Source organism: Oncorhynchus kisutch, linkage group LG2 (assembly GCF_002021735.2).
Source record: "Oncorhynchus kisutch isolate 150728-3 linkage group LG2, Okis_V2, whole genome shotgun sequence".
Classification (NCBI taxonomy): domain Eukaryota; kingdom Metazoa; phylum Chordata; class Actinopteri; order Salmoniformes; family Salmonidae; genus Oncorhynchus; species Oncorhynchus kisutch.
Genome location: NC_034175.2, coordinates 77,235,232 through 77,260,188, shown reverse-complemented (window position 1 = coordinate 77,260,188; position 24,957 = coordinate 77,235,232). Strand labels below are relative to the sequence as shown.

The 24,957-nt window shown below is 44.3% G+C and overlaps 1 protein-coding gene across 1 annotated transcript in view; it reads right to left on the bottom strand.

The window, feature by feature from the left end:
• Nucleotides 1–24,225, bottom strand: part of LOC109884202 (unconventional myosin-X) — a 182,770-nt gene extending 158,545 nt beyond the window's left edge. Inside the window, exons 1-3 of the mRNA XM_031802382.1 lie at nt 24,101–24,225; nt 5,497–5,655; nt 2,572–2,759 (exon numbers count right to left, since the gene is read on the bottom strand). Coding sequence (XP_031658242.1) covers nt 2,572–2,759; nt 5,497–5,652 — 344 coding nt within the window. The 5' untranslated portion in view covers nt 5,653–5,655; nt 24,101–24,225. The remainder of the gene's footprint in view (nt 1–2,571; nt 2,760–5,496; nt 5,656–24,100) is intronic.
• Nucleotides 24,226–24,957: the final 732 nt, after the last annotated feature.

Below are 24,957 nucleotides of genomic sequence, written 5' to 3'. Positions count from 1 at the left end.
AGTAACCAAAAAAGTGTTAAACAAATCTAAATCTATCTTATATTTGAGATTCTTCAAATAGCCACCCTTTGCCTTGATGACAGCTTTGCACACTCTTGGCATTCTCTCAACCAGCTTCACCTGGAATGCTTTTCCAACAGTCTTGAAGCAGTTCCCACATATGCTGAGCACTTGTTAGCTGCTTTTCCTTAACTATGCGGTCCAAGTCATCCCAAACCATCTCAATTTGGCTGAGGTCAGGGGATTGTGGAGGCCAGGTCACCTGATGCAGAACTCCATCACTCTTCTTCTTGGCAAAGACATGGTGGTTGGAACCAAAAACCTAAAATTTGGACTTCAGGCCAAAATATACATTTCCACAGGTCTAATGTCCATTGCTTGTGTTTCTTGGCCCAAACAAGTCTCTTCTTATTGGTGTCTCTGTGAAACATTTATTTGGGCTGCAATTTCTAAGGCTGGTAACTAATGAATTTACCCTCTGCAGCAGAGGTAACTCTGGGTCTTCCTTTCCTGTGGCGGTCCTCATGAGAGCCAGTTTCATCATAGCGCTTGATGGTTTTTGTGACTGCACTTGAAGAGATTTTCAAAGATCTTGACATTTCCCGGATTCACTGACCTTCATGTCTTAAAGTAATGATGGACTGCCGTTTCTCTTTGCTTATTTGAGCTGTTCTTGCTGTAATATGGACTTGGTCTTTTACCAAATAGGGCTATCTTCTATATACCACCCCTACCTTGTCACAACAAAACTGATTGGTTCAAACACATTAAAAAGGAAAGAAATTCCACACATTAACTTTTAAGGAGGCACACAACTGATCGGTTCAAACACATTAAGAAGGACAATAAATAACAGACAGTGTCACCAGCAAAGCAACCCCACACCATAACACCTCCTCCTCCGTGCTTCAGGATGGGAACCACACATGCAGAGATCATACGTTCACCCACACCGCGTCTCACAAAGACACAGCGGTTGGAACCAAAAATCTCAAATTTGGACTCCAGACCAAAGCATACATTTCCACCCGTCTAATGTCCATTGCTTGTGTTTCTTGGCCCAAACAAGTATCCTCTTCTTATTGGTGTCCTTTAGTAGTGGTTTCTTTGCAGCAATTCGACCATGAAGGCATGATTCACACAGTCTCATCTGAACAGTTGATGTTGAGATGTGTCTGTTACTTGAACTCTGTGAAGCATTTATGTGGGCTGCAATTTCTGAGGCTGGTTACTCTAATGACCTTATCCTCTGCAGCAGAGGTAACTCTGGGTCTTCCTTTCCTGTGACGGTCCACATGAGAGCCAGTTTCATCATAGCACTTGATGGTTTTTGTGACTGCACTTTCAAAGTTCTTGAAATGTTCCGTATTGACTGACTTTCATGTCTTAAAGTAATGATGGACTGTCATTTCTCTTTGCTTATTTGAGCTGTTCTTGCCATAATATGGACTTGGTATTTTACCAAATAGGGCTATCTTCTGTATACCACCCCTACCTTGTCACAACACAACTAATTGGTTCAAACTTATTAAGAATAAATAAATTCCACATATTAACTTTTAAGGAGGCACACCTGTTAATTGAAAAGGATGGCTACATGAAGAATCTCAAATATAAAATATATTTTGATTTGTTTAACACTTTTTTGGTTACTACATGATTCCATTTGTGTTACAATGTAGAAAATTGTAAAAATAAAGAAAAACCCTTGAATGAGCAGGTATTCTAAAACTTTTGACCAGTAGTGTACATGACATATGACTATATACATGACATATGACTATATACATGACATATCACTATATACATGACATATGACTATAGACATGACATATGACTATATACATGACATATCACTATATACATGACATATGACTATAGACATGACATATGACTATAGACATGGCATATGACTTAAGACATGACATTTCACTATATACATGACATATGCCTATATACATGACATATGACAATATACATGACATATGACAATATACATGACATATGACTATGTACATGACATATCACTATATACATGACATATGACTATGTACATGACATATCACTATATACATGACATATGACTATATACATGACATATGACTATATACATGACATATGACTATATACATGACATATGACTATATACATGACATATGACTATATACATGACATATGACTATATACATGACATATGACTACAGACATGACATATGACTATATACATGACATATGACTATATACATGACATATGACTACAGACATGACATATGACTATATACATGACATATGACTATATACATGACATATGACTACAGACATGACATATGACTATATACATGACATATGACTATATACATGACATATGACTACAGACATGACATATGACTATATATGACTATATATTACTATATATATATACACTGAATGGGGTTCAGTTCACCATGTATTAAACTATGTGTGTGTGTGTGTGTGTGTGTGTGTGTGTGTGTGTGTGTGTGTGTGTGTGTGTGTGTGTGACTACAGTAGCTACTAGTTAATGCTATGTTCCCAAGGCCCTGGTGAACTGACCTGATGAGAACACACTGGCTGTCGTGTCTCTTCCAGAGACAGCGGTAACACTCGTTGGCCACAGCGAAGATATGAGGGGGCAGCTCTCCCAGGTGGTGTCTACTATACAGGTCTACTGCTGCTGGGTCATACAGACCTGGGATCTGCTTGTAGGGGTTCACCGCTGCTAGGATAGAGCCTATGTTGGTCTGGTGGGGAGCATGGGATGACATTTTTAGCTCAGTCTTCTTCACTGCTGAGATAATTGTCTGATTAATTTGCTGGAACGGGGACAGAGAGATAGAGAAAGACATGGAGACCACCTGATCAACTTAACAAGACAACAATCCACCCTGATAGGAAACAACCCTGTTTCTGTCCCTGTGGGCCCTGGTCAAACGTAGTGCAACTTCAATAATGCCTCATCACTGAGAGATTAGAGTCAGATTCCACTGTTCTGTTCCCCATATTAAATACCTGAGATCAATACTGCAGCGTTCTCAGATCCCTTCCATTGAAATGTAAGATCCAGTCCCATTAATATACAACTAGTCGGTACAGTTAGCACTTACACTATTATTATTATAGGAATGAATCATGGCTTGTTCTATAATTCAGTTTGAATGGAAAGCAGCCTGGGTAAAGTGTGTTAGTGGGTCATTGTGTTTATAATGACAACAGATTGTAATGTAATAGAGCCAGCCCACTAAAAGCCTAACTGACCACTCCAACTGAATTCTTCCAATGTCCCCGACATACTTCAGTCTGAGACTGTCATCATTGAAGTTGTTTGTGGTGACGTTAAAACCTCTTAAGGATCCGCCCCTTTTGTTAAACGTTCTCCTAAATCTAACTGCCTGCAGCTCAGGCCCTGAAACAAGGACATGCATATTCTTGGTACCATTTGAAAGGAAACACTAAAGTTTATGGAAATGTAAAAGGAATGTAGGAGAAAATAACACAATAGATCTGGAAAAAGATAATACAAAGACAAAACCAACCGTTCTTTTGGATTTTTTGTACCATCAACTTTGAAATGCAAGAGAAAGGCCATAATGTATTATTCCAGCCCAGGTGATATTTAGATTGTGGCCACTAGATGGCAGCAGTGTATGTGTATATATGTGTGTGCCAAGTTTTAGACTGATTTTTTACAAATGTATTTCACCTTTATGATCCAATGAACCATTCAAAATGTTGTATCAAGACTGCCCAAATGTGCCAATTTTTTTAATTAATAACTTTTCATGTTCAAAATTGTGCACTCTCCTCAAACAATAGCATGGTATTATTTCACTGTAATAGCTACTGTAAATTGGACAGTGCAGTTAGATTAACAATAATTTAATCTTTCTGCCAATATCAGATATGTCTATGTCCTGGAAAATGTTATTGTTACTTACAACCTCATGCTAATCGCATTAGCCTACGTTAGCTCAACAGTCCCGTGGACGGGACACGATCCCTTAAAATGAGGGGTGTTTTAAAAAGTCATCAGCGAGTGGATCATCTCTAACCTCTAACCAATATCAACACCAATGACAGACGTTCAAAACGCCGCTTTACGCTACGTGTTCTGGCTCTGGCCCAAACCATAATTTTTTGGGGGGACTAATCAGAATGGTTAGAATGTGTTTGCATTCTAGAAATCGTTGGGGAGGTACTCAGATCCAGACTCATTACGGAGAAGAAAGTAAAGTCCACAGGCGTGGCGTAGCGTTTGGCCAGAGCAAGGAGTTTGGGTAGCCAACTTAAAGCCTAGATGATGAGATTAGGATGAGCATCGTTCTGTTGGAAGATGTCCATGATTGTGTGCCTGTTCAGTAATGAACACTTGCATTGCTTGCTGTTTGGGGTTTTAGGCTGGGTTTCTATATAAGCACTTTGTGACATCTGCTGATGTAAAAGAGGCTTTATAAATACATTTGATTGATTGATTGATAATTGTCCTGTGCACTTTGACCTGGCTTAACCTGGGGGACGCTTTAGTCTCGACCTAGTGAAAGTTACATTTAAACACAGTTATGTAAAACCAAAAGATATTGGATATTGAAATGATTTTTCAAGGGGAGGTAGAGCAGTCCTACTACGGTCCAAGGCCCGGTTCTCCAAGGGGAGGTAGACCAGTCCTACTACGGTCCAAGGCCCGGTTCTCCAAGGGGAGGTAGACCAGCCAATAACTTTGGAACGAAGTTAACAACAAATATAAAGTTGCCAATGTCATTGCAATTGAACAAGCACAGGATAAAACAGAGAAGACTGCATTAAAAACCATCAACCACAAGTTGATAATATCTCTCTAGGAGCTGATCTGTAGTCAGTATTGTGGAATAATGCTCATGTTAAGGTAAGATTTGAATGGAGAAAGCTGATCCTAGAGCAGCACTGCCTTTCTTTCAATCCTATCAGTATCGACACATGCTGCTATGACGCACTTAGTAAACATTATGTTCTGTTGTTTTTGGGAACGTTTAAACACCCGTAAGCCTAAATTCCATCACTGTCAGGAAACCGGACCCTGATTTGTTAGGCAGACAAGACTATAACACTGTCTTACACAGATGATTTCTGTCTGGGAGGGTTGGACTATAACACTGTCTTACATAGATAATGTCTGTCTGGGAGGGATGGACTATAACACTGTCTTACATAGATAATAGATCATGTCTGTCTGGGAGGGTTGGACTATAACACTGTCTTACATAGATAATGTCTGTCTGGGAGGGTTGGACTATAACACTGTCTTACATAGATAATAGATCATGTCTGTCTGGGAGGGTTGGACTATAACACTGTCTTACATAGATAATGTCTGTCTGGGAGGGTTGGACTATAACACTGTCTTACATAGATAATGTCTGTCTGGGAGGGTTGGACTATAACAGTATCTTACATAGATAATAGATAATGTCTGTCTGGGAGGGTTGGACTATAACACTGTCTTACATAGATGCAGTCCTTCTGGTAGCGCAGGTAAAGGTTGTACATGATGGCAGCTTCATGTAGTTCTGCCAGAGTAGACATGTCCTCTACTCCATTAATACTGGTGGGGTGCATAGGAAACACATTGTCTCTGCTCAGCTCCCCCTGCTGCAGGTACATCACCTGAAACACAGAGACAACAGGTAGTTAGTTTTACTGCTGCAGGTACATCACCTGAAACACAGAGACACAACAGGTAGTTAGTTTTACTGCTGCAGGTACATCACCTGAAACACAGAGACACAACAGGTAGTTAGTTTTACTGCAGCAGGTACATCACCTGAAACACAGAGACACAACAGGTAGTTAGTTTTACTGCAGCAGGTACATCATCTGAAACACAGACACAACAGGTAGTTAGTTTTACTGCTGCAGGTACATCACCTGAAACACAGAGACAACAGGTAGTTAGTTTTACTGCTGCAGGTACATCACCTGAAACACAGAGACACAACAGGTAGTTAGTTTTACTGCAGCAGGTACATCACCTGAAACACAGAGATTACAGGACATTGACTTCACAGCAGGCATAGGCACACAGTAAGGCTCACTTAGGTTAGCTTTCCTCTGGTTAGTTATCTCTACTTAAGACTACAGGACACCTCACATCAGGTGTAGTAGGCCTTCAGGACACCTCACAACAGGTGTAGTAGGCCTTCAGGACACCTCACAACAGGTGTAGTAGGCCCTCAGGACACCTCACAACAGGTGTAGTAGGCCTTCAGGACACCTCACAGCAGGTGTAGTAGGACACCTCACAACAGGCGTAGTAGGCCTTCAGGACACCTCACAGCAGGTGTAGTAGGCCTTCAGGACACCTCACAACAGGTGTAGTAGACCTTCAGTGGCCTTCAGGACACCTCACAGCAGGTGTAGTAGGCCTTCAGGACACCTCACAGCAGGTGTAGTAGGCCTTCAGGACACCTCACAACAGGTGTAGTATGCCTTCAGGACACCTCACAGCAGGTGTAGTAGGCCTTCAGGACACCTCACAGCAGGTGTAGTAGGCCTTCAGGACACCTCACAACAGGTGTAGTAGACCTTCAGGACACCTCACAGCAGGTGTAGTAGGCCTTCAGGACACCTCACAGCAGGTGTAGTAGGACACCTCACAACAGGTGTAGTAGTCCTTTAGGACACCTCACATCAGGTGTAGTAGGCCTTCAGGACACCTCACAGCAGGTGTAGTAGGCCTTCAGGACACCTCACAGCAGGTGTAGTAGGCCTTCAGGACACCTCACAGCAGGTGTAGTAGGCCTTCAGGACACCTCACAGCAGGTGTAGTAGGCCTTCAGGACACCTCACATCAGGTGTAGTAGGCCTTCAGGACACCTCACAGCAGGTGTAGTAGGCCTTCAGGACACCTCACAGCAGGTGTAGTAGGCCTTCAGGACACCTCACAGCAGGTGTAGTAGTCCTTTAGGACACCTCACATCAGGTGTAGTAGGCCTTCAGGACACCTCACAACAGGTGTAGTATGCCTTCAGTACACCTCACAGCAGGTGTAGTAGGCCTTCAGGACACCTCACATCAGGTGTAGTAGGCCTTCAGGACACCTCACAACAGGTGTAGTAGGCCTTCAGGACACCTCACATCAGGTGTAGTAGGCCTTCAGGACACCTCACAGCAGGTGTAGTAGGACACCTCACAACAGGTGTAGTAGGCCTTCAGGACACCTCACAGCAGGTGTAGTAGTCCTTTAGGACACCTCACATCAGGTGTAGTAGGCCTTCAGGACACCTCACAACAGGTGTAGTATGCCTTCAGTACACCTCACAGCAGGTGTAGTAGGCCTTCAGGACACCTCACATCAGGTGTAGTAGGCCTTCAGGACACCTCACAACAGGTGTAGTAGGCCTTCAGGACACCTCACATCAGGTGTAGTAGGCCTTCAGGATTCCTCACAGCAGGTGTAGTAGGACACCTCACAACAGGTGTAGTAGGCCTTCAGGACATCCCACAACAGGTGTAGTAGGCCTTCAGGACACCCCACAACAGGTGTAGTAGACCTTCAGGACACCTCACAACAGGTGTAGTAGACCTTCAGGACACCTCACAGCAGGTGTAGTAGGCCTTAGGGACACCTCACAACAGTTGTAGTAGGCCTTCAGGACACCTCACAACAGGTGAAGTAGACCTTCAGGACACCTCACAACAGGTGTAGTAGGCCTTCAGGACACCTCACAACAGGTGTAGTAGGACACCTCACAACAGGTGTAGTAGGCCTTTAGGACACCTCACATCAGGTGTAGTATGCCTTCAGGACACCTCACAGCAGGTGTAGTAGGCCTTCAGGACACCCCACAACAGGTGTAGTAGGCCTTCAGGACACCCAACAACAGGTGTAGTAGACCTTCAGGACACCTCACATCAGGTGTAGTAGGCCTTCAGGACACCCCACAACAGGTGTAGTAGGCCTTCAGGACACCCCACAACAGGTGTAGTAGGCCTTCAGGACACCCAACAACAGGTGTAGTAGACCTTCAGGACACCTCACCGCAGGTGTAGTAGGCCTTCAGGACACCTGACAACAGGTGTAGTAGGACACCTCACCGCAGGTGTAGTAGGCCTTCAGGACACCTGACAACAGGTGTAGTAGGCCTTCAGGACACCTCACATCAGGTGTAGTAGGCCTTCAGGACACCTCACATCAGGTGTAGTAGGCCTTCAGGACACCTCACATCAGGTGTAGTAGTCCTTCAGGACACCTCACAGCAGGTGTAGTAGTCCTTCAGGACACCTCACAGCAGGTGTAGTAGGACAACTCACATCAGGTGTAGTAGGCCTTCAGGACACCCCACAACAGGTGTAGTAGACCTTCAGGACATCTCACAGCAGGTGTAGTAGGCCTTAGGGACACCTCACAACAGTTGTAGTAGGCCTTCAGGACACCTCACAACAGGTGTAGTAGGCCTTCAGGACACCTCACAACAGGTGTAGTAGACCTTCAGGACACCTCACAACAGGTGTAGTAGGCCTTCAGGACACCTCACAACAGGTGTAGTAGACCTTCAGGACACCTCACAACAGGTGTAGTAGGCCTTCAGGACACCTCACAACAGGTGTAGTAGACCTTCAGGACACCTCACAACAGGTGTAGTAGGCCTTCAGGACACCTCACAACAGGTGTAGTAGACCTTCAGGACACCTCACAACAGGTGTAGTAGGCCTTCAGGACACCTCACAACATGTGTAGTAGACCTTCAGGACACCTCACAACAGGTGTAGTAGACCTTCAGGACACCTCACAACAGGTGTAGTAGACCTTCAGGACACCTCACAACAGGTGTAGTAGACCTTCAGGACACCTCACAACAGGTGTAGTAGACAGTGGACAGAGCTAGACTGGTTACAGTGGACAGAGCTAGACTGGTTACAGTGGACAGAGCTAGACTGGTTACAGTGGACAGAGCTAGACTGGTTACAGTGGACAGAGCTAGGTTACAGTGGACAGAGCTAGACTGGTTACAGTGGACAGAGCTAGGCTGGTTACAGTGGACAGAGCTAGACTGGTTACAGTGGACAGAGCTAGACTGGTTACAGTGGACAGAGCTAGACTGGTTACAGTGGACAGAGCTAGACTGGTTACAGTGGACAGAGCTAGACTGGTTACAGTGGACAGAGCTAGACTGGTTACAGTGGACAGAGCTAGACTGGTTACAGTGGACAGAGCTAGACTGGTTACAGTGGACAGAGCTAGGCTGGTTACAGTGGACAGAGCTAGACTGGTTACAGTAGACAGAGCTAGACTGGTTACAGTGGACAGAGCTAGACTGGTTACAGTGGACAGAGCTAGATTACAGTGGACTGGTTACAGTGGACAGAGCTAGGCTGGTTACAGTGGACAGAGCTAGACTGGTTACAGTGGACAGAGCTAGACTGGTTACAGTGGACAGAGCTAGGCTGGTTACAGTGGACAGAGCTAGGCTGGTTACAGTGGACAGAGCTAGGCTGGTTACAGTGGACAGAGCTAGACTGGTTACAGTGGACAGAGCTAGACTGGTTACAGTGGACAGAGCTAGACTGGTTACAGTGGACAGAGCTAGACTGGTTACAGTGGACAGAGCTAGGTTACAGAGGACAGAGCTAGACTGGTTACAGTGGACAGAGCTAGACTGGTTACAGTGGACAGAGCTAGACTGGTTACAGTGGACAGAGCTAGACTGGTTACAGTGGACAGAGCTAGACTGGTTACAGTGGACAGAGCTAGGTTACAGTGGACAGAGCTAGACTGGTTACAGTGGACAGAGCTAGACTGGTTACAGTGGACAGAGCTAGACTGGTTACAGTGGACAGAGCTAGACTGGTTACAGTGGACAGAGCTAGACTGGTTACAGTGGACAGAGCTAGACTGGTTACAGTGGACAGAGCTAGACTGGTTACAGTGGACAGAGCTAGACTGGTTACAGTGGACAGAGCTAGACTGGTTACAGTGGACAGAGCTAGACTGCCAGGATGGTTCTGGTTACAGTGGAAAGGCAATCTACTGTAGACGGAGCCTGTCATATTACTGAAACCTTCATGTGATTCCTGATCAGGATAATTGAGATAGAGAGAGACAAAGCACAACCCCCGATGACCTCACAACATTCTGACATTCTTAGAGCATATGATGTCAGAGGACTATCTGCATACAGGCTCCACCTACAGATGTCGGATCTTAATCTGAGCCAATTTGCTACAGCAGGAAAATAATCTTGCAGCAACAAGAAATGATTATGTGGATTATAATTTTCTGGACATTTTTCTAAAGGTTGATACATTTTTCTTCAGGGAAAAAGTGGAATTAAAAAACTTCATAAGCCCTTTTAAACCTCAAATATACTACAAATATACTACTGCATCTGGGTGATCAAATGAAGATCTTAGATCATCTGTATGTTTCTGAGGCCAAACCACATCATTCATTCTGCCTGACATGGATATGTGTGATCTGTTATCCAAGTACTTCTGTCATAACAGCTGGATTTGAGTGCATGTCCAGAGATGTTGTGAGAAAGAGAACGCCCTGCTGTGGTTCCACCCTGTCAGGTTGGGACTGAAAAATGGTTAGGATTAGTTAACATGCTAAGGCCTAAAGGAGTAATGGTTAGCTAAAAGGCCTACAGGAGTTATGGTTAGCTAACACACTACAGGGCTAACAGCCCTAAAGGAGGTATGGTTAGCTAACACGCTACAGGGCTAACAGGCCTAAAGGAGTTATGGTTAGCTAACACGCTACAGGGCTAACAGGCCTAAAGGAGTTATGGTTAGCTAACACGCTACAGGGCTAACAGGTCTAAAGGAGTTATGGTTAGCTAACACGCTAACAGGCCTACAGGAGTTATGGCTAGCTAACACGCTACAGGGCTAACAGGCCTAAAGGAGTTATGGTTAGCTAACATGCTACAGGGCTAATAGGCCTAAAGGAGTTATGGTTAGCTAACACACTACAGGGCTAACAGGCCAAAAGGAGTTATGGTTAGCTAATACGCTACAGGGCTAATAGGCCTAAAGGAGTAAGGCTTAGCTAACACGCTACAGGGCTAATAGGCCTAAAGGAGTTAAGGTTAGCTAACACGCTGCAGAGCTAAAAGGCCTAAAGGAGTTAAGGTTAGCTAATACGCTACAGAGCTAACAGGCCAACCTCCAGCCCTGACCTTTAACCCCAGAAATCAGTGTTAACTGTAATAGATTCACACCTCTGACATCTATAACCCTAACCCTCACCCTGTGGCCTGTTAGCCTGTGAGCTAACTCTAATTCACACTAACTCCCATTTATAACCCTAACCTTCACCCTGTAGCCTGTTAGCCTGTGAGCTAACCCTACTATAATTCACACTAACTCACATCTATAACCCTAACCTTCACCCTGTAGTCTGTTAGCCTGTGAGCTCACCCTACTCTAATTCACACTAACTCACATCTATAACACTAACCTTCACCCTGTAGCCTGTTAGCCTGTGAGCTAACCCTACTCTAACTCACATCTATAACCCTAACCTTCACCCTGTAGCCTGTTAGCCTGTGAGCTAACCCTACTCTAATTCACACTAACTCACATTTATAACCCTAACCTTCACCCTGTAGCCTGTTAGCCTGTGAGCTAACCCTACTCTAATTCACACTAACTCACATCTATAACCCTAACCTTCACCCTGTAGCCTGTTAGCCTGTGAGCTAACCCTACCCTAATTCACACTAACTCACATCTATAACCCTAACCTTCACCCTGTAGCCTGTGAGCTAACCCTACTCTAAGTCACACTAACTCACATCTATAACCCTAACCTTCACCCTGTTGCCTGTTAGCCTGTGAGCTAACCCTACTCTAAGTCACACTAACTCACATCTATAACCCTAACCATCACCCTGTAGCCTGTTAGCCTGTGAGCTCACCCTACTCTAATTCACACTAACTCACATCTATAACACTAACCTTCATCCTGTAGCCTGTTAGCCTGTGAGCTAACCCTACTCTAACTCGCATCTATAACCCTAACCTTCACCCTGTAGCCTGTTAGCCTGTGAGCTAACCCTACTCTAATTCACACTAACTCACATTTATAACCCTAACCTTCACCCTGTAGCCTGTTAGCCTGTGAGCTAACCCTACTCTAATTCACACTAACTCACATCTATAACCCTAACCTTCACCCTGTAGCCTGTTAGCCTGTGAGCTAACCCTACCCTAATTCACACTAACTCACATCTATAACCCTAACCTTCACCCTGTAGCCTGTGAGCTAACCCTACTCTAAGTCACACTAACTCACATCTATAACCCTAACCTTCACCCTGTAGCCTGTTAGCCTGTGAGCTAACCCTACTCTAATTCACACTAACTCACATCTATAACCCTAACCTTCACCCTGTAGCCTGTTAGCCTGTGAGCTAACCCTACCCTAATTCACACTAACTCACATCTATAACCCTAACCTTCACCCTGTAGCCTGTGAGCTAACCCTACTCTAAGTCACACTAACTCACATCTATAACCCTAATCTTCACCCTGTTGCCTGTTAGCCTGTGAGCTAACCCTACTCTAAGTCACACTAACTCACATCTATAACCCTAACCATCACCCTGTAGCCTGTTAGCCTGTGAGCTAACCCTACTCTAATTCACACTAACTCACATCTATAACCCTAACCTTCACCCTGTAGCCTGTTAGCCTGTGAGCTAACCCTACTCTAATTCACACTAACTCACATCTATAACCCTAACCTTCACCCTGTTGCCTGTTAGCCAGTGAGCTTACCCTACTCTAATTCACACTAACTCACATCTATAACCCTAACCTTCACCCTGTAGCCTGTTAGCCTGTGAGCTAACCCTACTCTAATTCACACTAACTCACATCTATAACCCTAACCTTCACCCTGTAGCCTGTTAGCCTGTAAGCTAACCCTACTCTAATTCACACTAACTCACATCTATAACCCTAACCTTCACCCTGTTGCCTGTTAGCCTGTGAGCTAACCCTACTCTAATTCACACTAACTCACATCTATAACCCTAACCATCACCCTGTAGCCTGTTAGCCTGTGAGTTAACCCTACTCTAATTCACACTAACTCACCTCTATAACCCTAACCTTCACCCTGTAGCTTGTTAGCCTGTGAGTTAACCCTACTCTAATTCACACTAACTCACATCTATAACCCTAACCTTCACCCTGTCAGTCTGTAAACTAACCCTAATTCACATCTATATTTTGATCTCTGTTGAACACCAGGCCATCAGGTAAAACCCCTGACAGGGAGAAACATATGTTCATATCCACTCTCCAGGATCCTCTGGGCTGTAACTTGGTATCTCCCAGGATGCACAAGGAAAACAGGAAGAGGAAGACTCACAGAGAGAAAGAAGGAAGTCCCAGCAGCCAATGCACAAAGCCGACGCAATCTCTGGAATAGAATAGATTAACCGTTCTATTGTCACTAATTAACATGGGTCTGATCAGCGACTCCCCCTGTCGTCTCCATGGAAACATGCCTAGAGGTGTACATGTGAGTAGAGTTGGATGGCAGCCAAGAGGGAGCTGAGGTTCACAACGAGTCCCCCTGGGACAGTACAAAGAAAACAGTATTAGGTCTGCCCTAGAAAAAAATGTTTTCTGACCTCAATAACACTTCCTGCTGGTTAAATAAAACAGTAGCGAAGCTAGTAGAACCAACAGGGATTAACCGTACACTAGACTACAGTAATGACGAACAGTAGACTAGATTACAGTAGTGATGAACAGTACGCTAGACTACAGTAGTGACGAACAGTAGACTAGATTACAGCAGTGATGAACAGTACGCTAGATTACAGCAGTGACGAACAGTACGCTAGATTACAGTAGTGACGAACAGCACGCTAGATTACAGTAGTGACGAACAGTACGCTAGATTACAGTAGTGACGAACAGTACGCTAGACTATAGTAGTGACGAACAGTAGACTAGATTACAGCAGTGATGAACACTACGCTAGATTACAGTAGTTACGGACAGTAGACTAGACTACAGTAGTGACGAACAGCACGCTAGATTACAGTAGTGACGAACAGTAGACTAGATTACAGTAGTGATGAACAGTACGATAGATTACAGTAGTGACAAACAGTAGACTAGATTACAGTAGTGATGAACAGTACACTAGATTACAGTAGTGATGAACAGTAGACTAGATTACAGTAGTGATGAACAGTACGCTAGAGTACAGTAGTGATGAACAGTATGCTAGATTACAGTAGTAATGAACAGTACTCTAGACTACAGTAGTGACGAACAGTACGTTAGATTACAGTAGAAGCCACACTAGGGCCCTCTGGGAAACACAGTAGTTGCACAGCTGTAATCTCTGGAGCAGAGTCGTGGGGCAGGAGGGAATCTCCAATAAATCCTGTCTCTGAGGCATTACTGTGGTACTGACCATATCCCAGTATTACTGTAGTACTCATCATATCATTACTGTAGTACTCATCATATCCCATCATTACTGTGGTACTCATCATATCCCAGTATTACTGTAGTACTCATCATATCCCAGTATTACTGTGGTACTCATCATATCATTACTGTAGCACTCATCATATCCCAGTATTACTGTGGTACTCATCATATCCCAGTATTATTGTGGTACTCATCATATAATTACTGTGGCACTCATCATATCCCAGTATTATTGTGGTACTCATCATATCCCAGTATGACTGTAGTACTCATCATATCCCAGTATTACTGTAGCACTCATCATATCATTACTGTGGTACTCATCATATCATTACTGTGGTACTCATCATATCATTATTGTGGTACTCATCATATCATTACTGTGGTACTCATCAAATCATTACTGTGGTACTCATCATATCATTATTGTGGTACTCATCATATCATTACTGTGGTACTCATCATATCATTACTGTGGTACTCATCATATCCCAGGATTACTGTAGTACTCATCATATCCCAGTATTACTGTGGTACTCATCATATCCCAGTATTACTGTAGTACTCATCATATCCCAGTATTACTGTGGTACTCATCATATCATTACTGTGGCACTCATCATATTCCAGTATTACTGTAGTACTCATCATATCTCAGTATTACTGTGGTACTCATCATATCATTACTGTGGCACTCATCATATCCCAGTATTATTGTGGTACTCATCATATCCCAGTATGACTGTAGTACTCATCATATCCCAGTATGACTGTAGCACTCATCATATCCCAGTATTACTGTAGTACTCATCATATCATTACTGTGGTACTCATCATATCATTACTGTGGTACTCATCATATCATTACTGTGGTACTCATCATATCATTACTGTGGTACTCATCATATCCCAGTATGACTGTGGTACTCATCATATCCCATTATTACTGTAGTACTCATCATATCCCAGTATTACTGTAGTACTCATCATATCCCAGTATTACTGTAGTACTCATCTTGACCAGGCCTAGCTGAACGACTCTTTTTACTGGCTCGAGAGTCATAATTCGTTTTTTCAGAGTGTTTTTAATCATTTGTTTGACCTGCTGACCGCAATGAATTCTACAGCAGGACTAATACGAGCTCCTCTGTCTCAGTGACTCCACATGCTCCTGCTCCACCAACTGTCTATCATGTGCACCAGGGGAAATAGATCACGCTGCAGGCAGCATAAAGAAGAAAAATCCATGTTTAGAGCTGATAATTGATCACATGGTGCAATAATTAATGAAACGAATTGATTATTGAACGTTATGATGGACACAGCTTTCTAGAACCAAGTCATACACGGCCTCTGCTCAACAAACTCCAACTCCAGAACGTTTGGGGAGCTGCAGTTTGTGGGCTGCGTTCACTTTCACGACAGTCAAGCAATGCATTCCTCCAGAAGTTGTTCACAAGCTAGTCCGGTTGCGGCCACAACTAGTACTTGTTTCAAATGTATGAAGAAATATTCTTAGTTGTACTTATGTCTAACATTTAGAGGTCGACCGATTATGAACGCCGATGCCGTAACAGGCAGGCTCCTCGTGTGGTGCAATGTTATCAGGTGGTTAGAGCGTTGAACAAGTAAACTGTACAGGTCGCAATGGTGGGTAGTGTATGGGGCTTTGGTGACAAAACGGATGGCACTGTGTATTCATTGAGTTTTTGTTGAGTAGAGTGTTGGAAGCTATTTTATAGATGACATCACCGAAGTAGAGGATCGGTAGGATGGTCAGTTTTACGAGGGTATGTTTGGCAGCATGAGTGAAGGATGCTTTGTTGCGATATAGGAAGCCGATTCTAGATTTCATTTTGGATTGGAGATGCTTAATGTGAGTCTGGAAGGAGAGTTTACAGTCTAACCAGACACCCAGGAATTTGTAGTTGTCCACGTATTCTAAGTCAGAGCCGTCCAGAGCAGTGATGCTGGACGGGCGAGCAGCAGCGGGCATTGATTGGTTGAATAGCGTGCATTTAGTTTTACTAGTGTTTAAGAGCAGTTGAAGGCCACGGAAGGAGAGTTATATGGCATTGAAGCTCGTCTGGAGGTTAGTTAACACAGTGTCCAAGGAGGAGCCAGAAGTATACAGAATGGTGTCGTCTGCGTAGAGGTGGATCAGAGAATCACCAGCAGCAAGAGCAACATCATTGATGTATACAGAAAAGAGAGTCGGCCCGAGAATTGAACCCTGTGGCACACCCATAGAGACTGTCAGAGGTCCGGACAACAGTCCGTCCGATTTGACACACTGAACTGTATCAGAGAAGTAGTTGGTAAACCAGGCGAGGGAATCATTTGAGAAACCAAGGCTGTCGAGTCTGCCGATAAGAATGTGGTGATTGACAGAGTCGAAAGCCTTGGCCAGGTCCATGAAAACGGCTGCACAGTAATGTCTCTTATCTATGGCGTTTATGATGTCGTTTAGAACCTTGAGCGTGGCTGAGGTGCACCCATGACCAGCTCTGAAACCAGATTGCATAGCGGAGAAGGTACGGTGGGATTCGATATGGTCAGTAATCTGTTTGTTAACTTGGCTTTCGAAGACCTTAGAAAGACAGGGTAGGATAGATATAGGTCTGTAGCAGTTTGGGTCTAGAGTGTCACCCCCTTTGAAGAGGGGGATGACCGCGGCAGCTTTCCAATCTTTGGGAATCTCAGACGATACGAAAGAAAGGTTGAACAGGCTAGTAATAGGGGTTGCAACAATTTCGGCAGATAATTTTAGAAAGAGAGGGTCCAGATTGTCTAGCCTGGCTGATTTGTAGGGGTCCAGATTTTGCAGCTCTTTCAGAACATCAGCTATCTGGATTTGGGTAAAGGCGAAATGGTGGGGGCTTTGGCGGGTTGCTGTGGAGGGTGCCGGGCAGTTGACCGTGGTAGGGGTAGCCAAGTGGAAAGCATGGCCAGCCGTAGAGGAAATGCTTATTGAAATTGGGAAGGTGACTCTCCTATATACACACAGAGAAATATAGGCTATGTCAGCATTCTTTCTGGACATGAGAAAACAACGGTCTCTGTCATGAGAGATGTATACAGAGCAGAGACTAAAACATGTTTCTCCACAGGGCGTTCTCTTGGACTCCTCAGATTTACAGTACATCTCACTGCACACTGACCCTGTATAAAATCATTATCATGTCTTCAGTGAGAACGGCTGTGTATTCCCAGCCTGGTGGAGAGATAATGTAAAGATGAATGACTCCAGCCATGCTGAGAGTTGAGCTGTGACCTTGTGAAGAAACTTCAACAGAGCTAGCTGCCACTAGAACACACATGTTGTCCACATTTAGATCCAGCCTCAGAACGCACAGCAGAGGCCTCCATAAATAGCACGAAGCCTGGGGTACGGGTGAGGAGGACAGCTGAGTGACAGAGCCTATGAATGGGGACAGGGCAGATGTAATGTACTTTTGGGCTCTGGGGGTAACCTAGGGCCTTTGGATTAGAATGTACTGTCTAGGAACAAGGAACGACATACAGGACAGCCAGCACCTGATACAACATCAGTCCAAGACCAGACCAGAACAGAATAGAACAAACCTGACCAGACCAGACCAAACTAGACCAAACCAGACCAGACCAAACCAGACCAAACTAGACCAAACCATACCAGACCGGACCAGACCTGAACAGATCAAACCAGACCGGACCAAACCACACCAGACCTGAACAGATCAATCCAGACCAGACCTGAACAGATCAATCCAGACCAGACCTGAACAGATCAATCCAGACCAGACCTGAACAGATCAAACCAGACCTGAACAGATCAAACCAGACCAGACCTGAACAGATCAATCCAGACCAGACCTGAACAGATCAAACCAGACCAGACCTGAACAGATCAAACCAGACCAGACCTGAACAGATCAAACTAGACCGGACCAAACCAGACCGGACCTGAACAGATCAAACCAGACCAGACCTGAACAGATCAAACTAGACCGGACCAAACCAGACCAGACATGAACAGATCAAACCAGACCAGACCTGAACAGATCAATCCAGGCCAGACCAAACCAGACCGGACCTGAAAAGATCAATCCAGGCCAGACCAAACCAGACCGGACCTGAACAGATCAAACCAGACCAGACCTGAACAGATCAAACTAGACCGGACCAAACCAGACCAGACTTGAACAGATCAAACCAGACCAGACCTGAACAGATCAATCCAGGCCAGACCAAACCTGAACAGATCAATCCAGGCCAGACCAGACCTGAAAAGATCAATCCAGGCCAGACCAGACCTGAAAAGATCAATCTAGGCCAGACCAGACCTGAACAGATCAATCCAGGCCAGACCAGACCTGAACAGATCAATCCAGGCCAGACCAGACCTGAACAGATCAATCCAGGCCAGACCAGACCTGAACAGATCAATCCAGGCCAGACCAGACCTGAACAGATCAATCCAGGCCAGACCAGACCTGAACAGATCAATCCAGGCCAGACCAGACCTGAACAGATCAATCCAGGCCAGACCAGACCTGAACAGATCAATCCAGGCCAGACCAGACCTGAACAGATCAATCCAGGCCAGACCAGACCTGAACAGATCAATCCAGGCCAGACCAGACCTGAACAGATCAATCCAGGCCAGACCAGACCTGAACAGATCAATCCAGGCCAGACCAGACCTGAACAGATCAATCCAGGCCAGACCAGACCTGAACAGATCAATCCAGGCCAGACCAGACCTGAACAGATCAATCCAGGCCAGACCAGACCTGAACAGATTTTAATAAAAAAAATATATATATTTCACCTTTATTTAACCAGGTAGGCTAGTTGAGAACACCTTTATTTAACCAGGTAGGCTAGTTGAGAACACCTTTATTTAACCAGGTAGGCCAGTTCAGAACACCTTTATTTAACCAGGTAGGCTAGTTGAGAACACCTTTATTTAACCAGGTAGGCTAGTTGAGAACACCTTTATTTAACCAGGTAGGCTAGTTGAGAACACCTTTATTTAACCAGGTAGGCTAGTTGAGAACACCTTTATTTAACCAGGTAGGCTAGTTGAGAACACCTTTATTTAACCAGGTAGGCTAGTTGAGAACACCTTTATCTAACCAGGTAGGCTAGTTGAGAACACCTTTATTTAACCAGGTAGGCTAGTTGAGAACACCTTTATTTAACCAGGTAGGCTAGTTGAGAACACCTTTATTTAACCAGGTAGGCTAGTTGCGAACACCTTTATTTAACCAGGTAGGCTAGTTGAGAACACCTTTATTTAACCAGGTAGGCTAGTTGAGAACACCTTTATTTAACCAGGTAGGCCAGTTCAGAACACCTTTATTTAACCAGGTAGGCTAGTTGAGAACACCTTTATTTAACCAGGTAGGCTAGTTGAGAACACCTTTATTTAACCAGGTAGGCTAGTTGAGAACACCTTTATTTAACCAGGTAGGCTAGTTGAGAACACCTTTATTTAACCAGGTAGGCTAGTTGCGAACACCTTTATTTAACCAGGTAGGCTAGTTGAGAACACCTTTATTTAACCAGGTAGGCCAGTTCAGAACACCTTTATTTAACCAGGTAGGCTAGTTGAGAACACCTTTATTTAACCAGGTAGGCTAGTTGCGAACACCTTTATTTAACCAGGTAGGCTAGTTGAGAACACCTTTATTTAACCAGGTAGGCCAGTTCAGAACACCTTTATTTAACCAGGTAGGCCAGTTCAGAACACCTTTATTTAACCAGGTAGGCTAGTTGAGAACACCTTTATTTAACCAGGTAGGCTAGTTGAGAACACCTTTATTTAACCAGGTAGGCTAGTTGAGAACACCTTTATTTAACCAGGTAGGCTAGTTGAGAACACCTTTATTTAACCAGGTAGGCTAGTTGCGAACACCTTTATTTAACCAGGTAGGCTAGTTGAGAACACCTTTATTTAACCAGGTAGGCTAGTTGAGAACACCTTTATTTAACCAGGTAGGCTAGTTGAGAACACCTTTATTTAACCAGGTAGGCTAGTTGAGAACACCTTTATTTAACCAGGTAGGCTAGTTGAGAACACCTTTATTTAACCAGGTAGGCTAGTGGAGAACACCTTTATTTAACCAGGGAGGCTAGTTGAGAACACCTTTATTTAACCAGGTAGGCTAGTTGAGAACACCTTTATTTAACCAGGTAGGCTAGTGGAGAACACCTTTATTTAACCAGGTAGGCTAGTTGAGAACACCTTTATTTAACCAGGTAGGCTAGTGGAGAACACCTTTATTTAACCAGGTAGGCTAGTTGAGAACACCTTTATTTAACCAGGTAGGCTAGTTGAGAACACCTTTATTTAACCAGGTAGGCTAGTGGAGAACACCTTTATTTAACCAGGTAGGCTAGTTGAGAACACCTTTATTTAACCAGGTAGGCTAGTTGAGAACACCTTTATTTAACCAGGTAGGCTAGTTGAGAACACCTTTATTTAACCAGGTAGGCTAGTGGAGAACACCTTTATTTAACCAGGTAGGCCAGTTGCGAACACCTTTATTTAACCAGGTAGGCTAGTTGAGAACACCTTTATTTAACCAGGTAGGCTAGTTGAGAACACCTTTATTTAACCAGGTAGGCTAGTTGAGAACACCTTTATTTAACCAGGTAGGCTAGTTGAGAACACCTTTATTTAACCAGGTAGGCTAGTTGAGAACACCTTTATTTAACCAGGTAGGCTAGTTGAGAACACCTTTATTTAACCAGGTAGGCTAGTTGAGAACACCTTTATTTAACCAGGTAGGCTAGTTGAGAACACCTTTATTTAATCAGGTAGGCTAGTTGAGAACACCTTTATTTAACCAGGTAGGCTAGTTGAGAACACCTTTATTTAACCAGGTAGGCTAGTTGAGAACACCTTTATTTAACCAGGTAGGCTAGTTGAGAACACCTTTATTTAACCAGGTAGGCTAGTTGAGAACACCTTTATTTAACCAGGTAGGCTAGTTGAGAACACCTTTATTTAACCAGGTAGGCTAGTTGAGAACACCTTTATTTAACCAGGTGGCTAGTTGAGAACACCTTTATTTAACCAGGTAGGCTAGTTGAGAACACCTTTATTTAACCAGGTAGGCTAGTTGAGAACACCTTTATTTAACTAGGTAGGCTAGTTGAGAACACCTTTATTTAACCAGGTAGGCTAGTTGAGAACACCTTTATTTAACCAGGTAGGCTAGTTGAGAACACCTTTATTTAACCAGGTAGGCTAGTTGAGAACAAGTTCTCATTTACAACTGCAACCTGGCCAATATAAAACAAAGCAGTGTGAACAGACAACACAGATTACACATGGAATAATCAATAAACAAGCCAATAACACAACACTTTCTCATTTCCAACTGCGACCTGGCCAAGATAAAACAAAGCAGTGTGACACAGACACGTGGAGTAATCAATAAACAAGCCAATAACACAACAAACAAGTCAATGACAAAGTCAATGACAGGCAATAAATAGGCCATAGTAGCGAAGAATTACAATTAAGCAGATTAACACTGGAGTGATAAATGAGCAGATGATGATGTGCAAGTAGATATACTGGTGTGCAAAAGAGCAGCAAAGTAAATCAAACAATATGGGGATGAGGTAGATCTACAGCCACAAAGTCAGATTCTACAGCCACAAAGTCAGATTCTACAGCCACAAAGTCAGATTCTACAGCCACAAAGTCAGATTCTACAGCCACAAAGTCAGATTCTACAGCCACAAAGTCAGATTCTACAGCCACAAAGTCAGATTCTACAGCCACAAAGTCAGATTCTACAGCCACAAAGCCAGATTCCACAGTTTTTTGGGTCTTAATTTAAGGTTAGGTTAGGCATAAGGTTAGGGATAAAGTTAGAGTTTTGTAAATGGGGTTGGTTCATGACTTTGTGGGTTAAGAAGCCAGTCCACCCATTACACCATCATTTCTATTTTATTTGTATCCCCATTAGTTCCTGCCAAGGCAGCAACTACTCTTCCTTGTGTTTAATATGGATCCCCATTAGTTCCTGCCAAGGCAGCAACTACTCTTCCTGGGGTTTATTATGGATCCACATTAGTTCCTGCCAAGGCAGCAACTACTCTTCCTGGGATTTATTATGGATCCCCATTAGTTCCTGCCAAGGCAGCAGCTACTCTTCCTGGGGTTTATTATGGATCCAGTTCCTGCCAAGACAGCAGCTACTCTTCCTGGGGTTTATTATGGATCCCCATTAGTTCCTGCCAAGGCAGCAGCTACTCTTCCTGGGGTTTATTATGGATCCCCATTAGATCCTGCCAAGGCAGCAGCTACTCTTCCTGGGGTTTATTATGGATGCCCATTAGTTCCTGTCAAGGCAGCAGCTACTCTTTCTGGGGTTTATTATGGATCCCCATTAGTTCCTGCCAAGGCAGCAGCTACTCTTCCTGGGGTTTATTATGGATCCCCATTAGTTCCTGTCAAGGCAGCAGCTACTCTTTCTGGGGTTTATTATGGATCCCCATTAGTTCCTGCCAAGGCAGCAGCTACTCTTCCTGGGGTTTATTATGGATCCCCATTAGTTCCTGCCAAGGCAGCAGCTACTCTTCCTGGGGTTTATTATGGATCCACATTAGTTCCTGCCAAGGCAGCAACTACTCTTCCTGGGGTTTATTATGGATCCCCATTAGTTCCTGCCAAGGCAGCACCTACTCTTCCTGGGGTTTATTATGGATCCCCATTAGTTCCTGCCAAGGCAGCAGCTACTCTTCCTGGGGTTTATTATGGATCCCCATTAGTTCCTGCCAAGGCAGCAGCTACTCTTCCTGGGGTTTATTATGGATCCCCATTAGTGGGTCCAGCAACATTAAGACAGTTATATACAGTTATACATATTAATGAGTTGAATGGGGACCCCAATCTAGTCATTCTATTTCTATGCAGTCAGGGGTGTTATTACGGTGACCGCGGTAATTTGGCCAATTTACCAAAATTCCATGACCGTTACAGCCCTATTTTGAAGTTGAGCAACATGTTTTCAGTGCGGCTCTCCGGACCTCGTTGAAGGCTGAATGCGGACCCCAGGGTAAAATTAGCTTGACACACTTGGCCCTAGAGGTAGAGGGTTTGGCTTGTTTGCCTCAGCAGTCTAAGGCACTGCATCTCATTGCTAGAGGCATCACTACAGACCCTGGTTCGATTCCAGGCTGTATCACAAACTGGTCGTGATTGGGAGTGCCATAGGACAGCACATAATTGGCCCAGCGTCGTCCGGATTAGGGCCGTCATTGTAAATAAGAATTTGTTCTTAACTGACTTGCCTAGTAAAATAAAGATTAAATAAATAAACAAAAAATAGCCACACTTTACTTTCATTCAGCATAATTTGTCTAAGAAAACATTAATTTCGCTCAGACAGTGGATGGTCCCAGTAGGTAGTTATGGTCGTTTGGATGGTCCCAGTAGATAGTTTAGGTCGTTTGATTTGTCCCAGTAGGTAGTTTAGGTCGTTTGATTTGTCCCAGTAGGTAATTTAGATCGTTTGGTTTGTGCCAATAGGTAGTTTAGCTCGTTCGGTTTGTCTCAGTAATTAGTTTAGGTCGTTTGGTTTGTCCCAGTAGGTAGTTTAGTTTGTCCCATTAGGTAGTTTAGGTAGTTTGTCCCTCTTACCTTCTCATAGTTGGTGGTGAGGACCAGGGATCCGTCATCGTGGTAACAGGAGCTGACAGTAGCAGGAAGGAGCTGATCTTTGTCCCGCAGCCAGACAAGGGCCCCCTGAAACACAACATACAGATAGACAACATGAGACTGTAGCTAAATACTGTCTGCAACACAACCCAACAACAACCCAACATGAGGGGCCCCTTGAAACACAACAGCTAGAGAGACAGCATGACTCATAACAACAGAAGAAAAGCATCATGTGGGAGCACGCTACTAGAACCTGATGCCTCTGGCTAAACACAAGATGCAACATGAATCTGTGTCAACTGAAGGGCCACTCAGAGGGGAAACAGAACAACACTTCATTCAGACAGAACGCATTAGCTGGGAAGATGGAGATCATTTTCAAAGTTGCTGCCAACAGAGGGTTAACTGGACTAGTTACTGAGTCAGCCTCTGTCTGTCTGTCTGCCCATCATCTGAGCCAACTGTCTGTCTGCCCATCATCTGAGCCAACTGTCTGCCTGTCTGTCTGTCCATCATCTGAGCCAACTGTCTGCCCATCATCTGAGCCAACTGTCTGTCTGTCCATCATCTGAGCCAACTGTCTGTCTGCCCATCATCTGAGCCAACTGTCTGTCTGTCTGTCTGCCCATCATCTGAGCCAACTGTCTGTCTGTCTGTCTGTCTGTCTGCCCATCATCTGAGACAACTCTCTGTCTGTCTGTCTGTCTGTCTGTCTGTCTGTCTGTCTGTCTGTCTGTCTGTCTGTCTGTCTGTCTGTCTGTCTGTCCTCACATCCTGCTGCTACACAGTCATTAGTCTGTCTGCTCACACCCCCACCCTGCTCACACCCCCACCCC